The 6,301-nt window shown below is 38.9% G+C and overlaps 1 protein-coding gene across 2 annotated transcripts; it reads right to left on the bottom strand.

Moving 5' to 3' along the window:
• Positions 1-962: 962 nt before the first annotated feature.
• On the bottom strand, positions 963-6,301 carry LOC137287554 (F-box/LRR-repeat protein 21-like). 2 transcript variants are annotated; one of them, XR_010957038.1, is made up of 3 exons: positions 6,181-6,301; positions 5,633-5,749; positions 963-4,006 (listed from the first exon to the last, which is right to left on the bottom strand). XR_010957038.1 is itself a non-coding variant. In XM_067819908.1 (2 exons), the coding sequence occupies exon 2, from the start codon at positions 3,994-3,996 to the stop codon at positions 2,668-2,670; it is 1,329 nt and encodes a 442-aa protein (XP_067676009.1). In that variant the 5' UTR covers positions 3,997-4,006; positions 5,633-5,713; the 3' UTR covers positions 2,560-2,667. The 2 variants fall into 2 exon arrangements, 1 of the variants encoding a protein (XP_067676009.1); XM_067819908.1 differs by lacking the exon at positions 6,181-6,301 and having other exon boundaries at positions 2,560-4,006; positions 5,633-5,713.

The raw sequence follows: 6,301 nt of genomic DNA, 5'->3' as shown, positions 1-6,301 counted from the left end.
CACATAAGGGTATAATGTATGAAACTTGTTTCTGGTGTCCCCTGCCATGATATTGCTGGACTTGGTGGTAGTGTAAACAAATACTTGCTCATTCCATCCAGTACACTCTAGTCAACTTGTAGAAGTAGCTTGGAATACTTGAGTTTTTATGAGGGAGCACACAACTAGTACAGACAATATATTCAAACATTTCATTTAAAACCTACTAAGAGATGAATCTTCACATATGGAGTTAATGGTTTCTGTGTGTGTGTGTTAAGAGATAGTCAAATGGATCAGGTTGGAAGGGATTCAGCTCATATGACTCAAAGTTGTCTCCACCAGAAATGGGCTAACATCTGTACTAAGTGTTCAATACGAATCTATTGACAAGTTCTTTCCATCTTTTTGCACGGACGCTAATGCCTGCTCTGGGAAAAATAATCACAACTTGGCCAGTATTATTCCAACACAGCTGTGTTGTGGGATATAATAGTCTTTGCTAGCACGAAGGAAAGGCAGCTGGAGTAATGCTGAGTGCCATGTTAACGAAAAGGTAAACCCATTGAGATTCCACCTTCCACTAGGGTTTGTTAGATTCAGTAGTGACTAAGTATATTTTAGGAGACTTAGAATCAGGTATTAGAATTAGTCTTCAGCAACCTATGCTTGTCACAAGAGGCAACTAAATATGGGGTGGTAAAGTTTGCTGGTTTGGTTGACCCATGTCATTGCATCCCATCTGTGTAGACTGAGGCTCGTTACGTTGATCACTGGATCGTCTGTTGCCGACAATTAATTACAGACCATTGCCATAGAGTGGGAACACTGCCGAGTTGGCGTTAAACAGTCCCTCCTGGATTCCGCCGGCAAATTTTTAAGAATTCTGCAGCAAATTTAGGCAAATTCTGCACCCCACTTTTCAATATGCTGTAACAGATTCTGCTGCTGAAACATTTCGAAAAAACAACAAAAACATTATACAGATCTTCACAGTTTAATTCTCAAACACTGATATAAAGTTATGTCGACAGTACACATCACACCTTCAGTGACAAAGCTCCCACACCTTTTGCTGTGTTTGAGAACTAAACACTCGCTGAAAGTTTTTCTCTCCTCAATTGTAATTTTGATGCAGACGAACAACTTCTGGTTTCATGCAGGCAATTTTATACCTAAGACAAATCTGAAATTTCAATTTTCAAAATGATCGATTCTGAGAATGTAATTGCAGTGTCAAATTCATCTAATATTAGAAAAATGAATAAAACTTGCTTTATTAATGAAGTATCTTTAATCATGATCATTTTCAAAATGTCACAATAAATATATCAGTCCTTTTTATGTGTAACCAACCCTACTTTTGACATTACCTCTGCTTTTTGTTTCGGCTGACAGTCAGTTTTAACTCAGGTTTTAGAATGAGCAAATTCTGCAGCAGAAAAGTGACAGATTCTGCACGTAAATGTGTTTTCCGCGGACCGGACATTTTTCTGCATGGCAATTCTGTGGTTGCAGAAAAAATTGCGGAATCCAGGAGGGAGTGATGGAAACCTGACTGAAGTAAAGATAGTAAATACAAACGACACCAACACAACCAGCATGTATAAAAAGTAGACCACATGTATTTTACCTGTTTTCCATTAATAAACAGTATTTTGCATGATTTGAGTAGATTAGTAGCTAAATGTTCTCTCATGACACTGAAAACACAAGTTTCATTCCCGTGTTGGTACAATGTCTCAAGCCCATTTCTGATGTACCCGGCCGTCATACTGGTGGATTATTGCTAAAGGCAGTATTAACTCCCTTGCTCAAATTATTTCAGATTTATCAAACACCACTTTAAAATACATTTGTAAACACTTTTTTAAAGTGTTATAGCAGAAGAAATCATTGCTGCCATACATTATATTTTGATTTCCTTCCTGAAATGTGAATGCATTGTTTGGAGGGGAGCGAGCGGGTCGGCTATGATTATTTGTAATAATCACTCGTGAAATTGTGGAAGAACCTTTTGGATGGCAGAGAACAGTAAATATGCTGATGGCACTGTCCAACTGAACATGGGTGATTATCACAGTATGCATTTGCACAGCATTTATTCTGTGGCATAGGAGGTAACTGTACATGCTAGGGAGGGAGAAACATTCATTACACTGCTGGACCACTGAATGTTGAAATTGCTACTTCTGGAAGGCCAAGAACTGTACTGACATGTCAGACTTAGTATTTTAATTCATGTCGTCATGACATAATTGCGTAGACTGATGCCCATGATACCACCCACTATATTATCAACTCAAGGATTGTATATTTACAGACAGATGGATGGTAGCATAACACCATATACCGTATATTACTGCATATAAGCCAACCCCATAGATACGCTGATCCCCAAAACTTCATCATGGATCAGCATTTTAAGTCTATTTACACCATACACTTCATCTTTTGTTTGGTCAAAACAAGTATAAGCTTAAAACTTGCTTTAGGTACAGATCATAATTTATGGGTGGGGTTGGTGGGCATCCTTGATAACTCCAGGATATATGTTCCGATAAATCTCCACTATATGACTTGGCTTGATGAATTTATTACCTCCTCTGGCTGGCTTTTTAACCAATCAGACCTAAAATGACCTTGACAGCCATGTTTCTTTGTCACAGTGTAAACTTGCAGAACAATTCAACTCTGTGACTTATCTATAAAGTAGATGTGCCTCTTCGCAACAATTAAATCATGCTCCTTGGAAACAGTTTCCATATAATCTTTCTTAGACATGAGGCTCCACTCTCTTCCAAGACGGCTTGAAATTGCAGAAGCCATTCTGTCCTCTTCCCAATTAGCTTTAGCAAAGTCGATCGCTTCTTGTGGCACAACCATTTCATCAGGGACATCAAATCTGAATCTTACCATGTCTGCTTGTATATAAAAGTTTTGTAAACTTTTGTTTAGAAACACAATAATGAGCAGTGTGCTAGAGGAGACGACATCCCTTGTTGCAAAAGTACAGAGTTTGGGACATGTTTGTATGATTCTGACAATACTTGTGTCATGAGAGTTGGTAACTACATCTTTGTCATCATGGCGGCTGCTGGAAGCCAGAACGTTGTAGTTGACAAACTCTTCCAGCCTGTTGCCGTAGTTGGCCAGTGCATCACACAGTTTGTTATAATGCACCGAGGTCAAGGTCATGTGCACAAGAGACACCAGAGGAATACTGGGCTTGAACAAATCCTCATCCAAGTTGCCCATGACTTTCACATGAAAATACACTCGCAGCTGTTTGTGTCTAGACAGATCCTGCCACTGCTCCTCACTGAGATTATTCATTCGTTGTTTCTGTTGGTGTAACCTGATGCGGAGTATAGTGAGAGACATTCCAGCGAGATGCTTGATGAGGCTGTAATGGACATGGTTGTAATCTAGTGCTAGTTCTTGAAGGTGAACCAGGTACATCAGAGAACCAACTGAGTACGAAGGAAAGGAATTTACCAAACTCAGCTTCTGCAGAGTCTGACAGTGTTGTAGTCCAATTGGTAGGGGATCATTATTTGAAGCAGGTGTAAAAGTCAGGCCTCTCATCTGCACAGTTTTCAAGTGTATGTTCCTTTGTAGAAAGTCATGAATATGTGATCGAAAACCCTTTGGAAATGCAATTTTTCCATTGTTGCAGAGAGCAACGCTTTCTACATTTGCACAAGTATTCGAAATTGCTGTAAATATGTCAAAAGAGTCACTCTCACAGAAAGAAAGTTCCACATGTCGAAAATATTGCCCATAATAATGAATGCAGCTTAGCAGGTCAACTGTTAAACTTTCATCGTTTTTAAGGTCTGTTCCAAAGTGTTCATCGTCATGCTGATGTGTGAAGTATTTCCAGACATGTGGTACTGACAGTACCCGGTTCCAGGCCTGGCACACCTGCCCCATTTTCAGTCTCTCACATGGGTGCAAGTAGCTGAAGACTTTCGCGAGACTGACCTCAGGGAGACCCGCCCACTCAGCAGCCATCTTCGAACCACTGAAAGTGGAAGCACAGAAATAGTCAAATGTGAAAGCACAATTAGGCCAGACCAATGTTATTACATGGATTGGGCAAGCCTTGAATGATATCTCACAAGGATCCAGCTATGGGCATGATGCCTTGTGTAACCATTTTCAGATGATTAGTAAGAAGAAATATCTCTTGCTATTAGTGTGATGAAAAGCTTTTTATGTGATTATAGGCGAATTACTGCATTGTGTCACCTGTGTCACACAGATTCCCATGGGTTGCCCAAAAATATTTATTTAATTTTGCACATCAAGGCATTGATGTAAAGTTTACTGTCAAGGCAATTTCTTCTCTATCGCTTTCATTATGCTGCAGGGAATAGCTAATCCCAAAGTTGAATGGAGAGTTATGGAGGGTCACAAACTCACAGCATAGAAAACATAATCCTGTACTCGTATCATGACTGGTAATATGATATATACTGGCATTTGAGTAGTTACATCCAACACAACACATTCTTCAGATAACACAGTGCTTTCAGAAACATTTTTCACATGATTAGCCAGGAGAAACATGTACATACTCTTCCAAAAAAGTAGGGGAACCTGAACTTTCAATTTAGATAGGAAGTGTAAACGTTAACGAAGGTTTCAAGGACAGACATCTTGTGAATGCACCACCATTTCCCTCTATTACCACCCCTAAGCACAATGCATGATATGCAGGTGTGCAGCGCAGTAAGCCCCATACACGTGCATAGGGTCCCATTCTTGATTTTGACGGTTTTCAAGAAGGTTGAGAAATCACTTAGAATTAATTTTGAAACTCATCTTGCATCACACATTTGTTAGTGTTTGTTTTAAAATGAAAATTGTACACATGCCATACGCTAGTAATCTTTAAAAAATGACTACATTCCAAATAACTGTGGTTCTAAGGAAGTGCAAACGGTTATGCACTCTTAAAACATTCAATAATATCATATCAACATTTATTGACTCCGATAAATCTCCTACATATTTTTAATCACTAATAAAAAAATGAAGTTCCCCTACTTTTTTTGAGAGTATAGAAAAGAATTGAAACACCCATAAAAGAACCAGTGTTCAGCCTCCTCAAACTGCTTTCAGTTGGAAATAATGTATGGCACAGAGCTATCACACTGGCACTCTGAAACAGCAGCTTCAGTTCCAGAGCTCAATGATGCCAAGAATCTGACCATCTCATCCATATATCAACAAAATTCAGTATAGTAACATTGTATTATCACCCATCCTGTAAAAATATGTATAAACTGTGTAAATATGTTTTTGCTTTATGTGTCTTAATTTGCTTTATGCAGGTGACCATGCGACTTAACTAGAAAATAAACTTCCCTGACAAGATTATAAAATGATTTATTGTAATTGACCATTCATATCTATGGCTAGGAAGGGTGGTTGGATGTTGATTGTATAATGTGACTGACATCCCCCTCAACTCATGTACAAAGTAAGTCACCCACCCTAGATGCCATGTACAAAAATGACCCAAACCACTCCCACTACCATCACCCCACTGGGTCTAGTTTGATGGCCACCCCCAACATGTAAGTGGTGTTAAGGTTGTTATCCATACGCCATTAGGCATTGCTGTACATACACAATGACTGACCTTTATTAACAGGGGTTGGTAAAGGCTGGTGGGTGGTAGCCTTGTTGTTAAAGTGTTCGCTCCAAATGCTGAAGGGCCTGGTTCGCTTCCCAACATGGGTACCCTGCCATGATATAGCTGTAATAAAGCTAAATGCAATGAAAATCTAAACTCACTCACTTCATTAAGTGTGGTGTCCCCAGACGTGATATTGCTGGAATATGGCGAAAAGCAGCGTAAATGTAAACTCACCCATTTCATTAACATGGCCTGGGTTTCAGCTTCAACAACGAAAACGGCTTGAATTCATTGTTATTTCATGGAGATAGCAGTTTTAATTTCAATGGTTAATAAATGGACAGCACATTTGGTAGAAAAACATTCATAGTACTAAACGAAACTAAAGTTGATTATAGACAATATTACAGTAATGTCATTCAAGTTGACGAATGGGCGTATATGCTCACTGATTCTTGATTGCGGAAGTCATATATGATATAATGTATAATCAGTTTGTAATATAATGTGAGGGGCGAATACTAAAAGCTGTGATCAAATCATCATTTTACCTTTTCAAATGTATGTCTTCCATTTCATATCTTCGTTCTCCGTGTAAAGACAAACACTGTCAAGATGTACCTCTTGAAAGTCATCGACACGTGAGTCGGTGTCAATAACAAATTATCACGT

The sequence above is a fragment of the Haliotis asinina genome, chromosome 6 (genome assembly GCF_037392515.1).
Source record: "Haliotis asinina isolate JCU_RB_2024 chromosome 6, JCU_Hal_asi_v2, whole genome shotgun sequence".
Taxonomy (NCBI): Eukaryota; Metazoa; Mollusca; class Gastropoda; order Lepetellida; family Haliotidae; genus Haliotis; species Haliotis asinina.
Note: the sequence above shows the minus strand (reverse complement) of the source record. Positions and strands in the feature narration are given on the sequence as shown.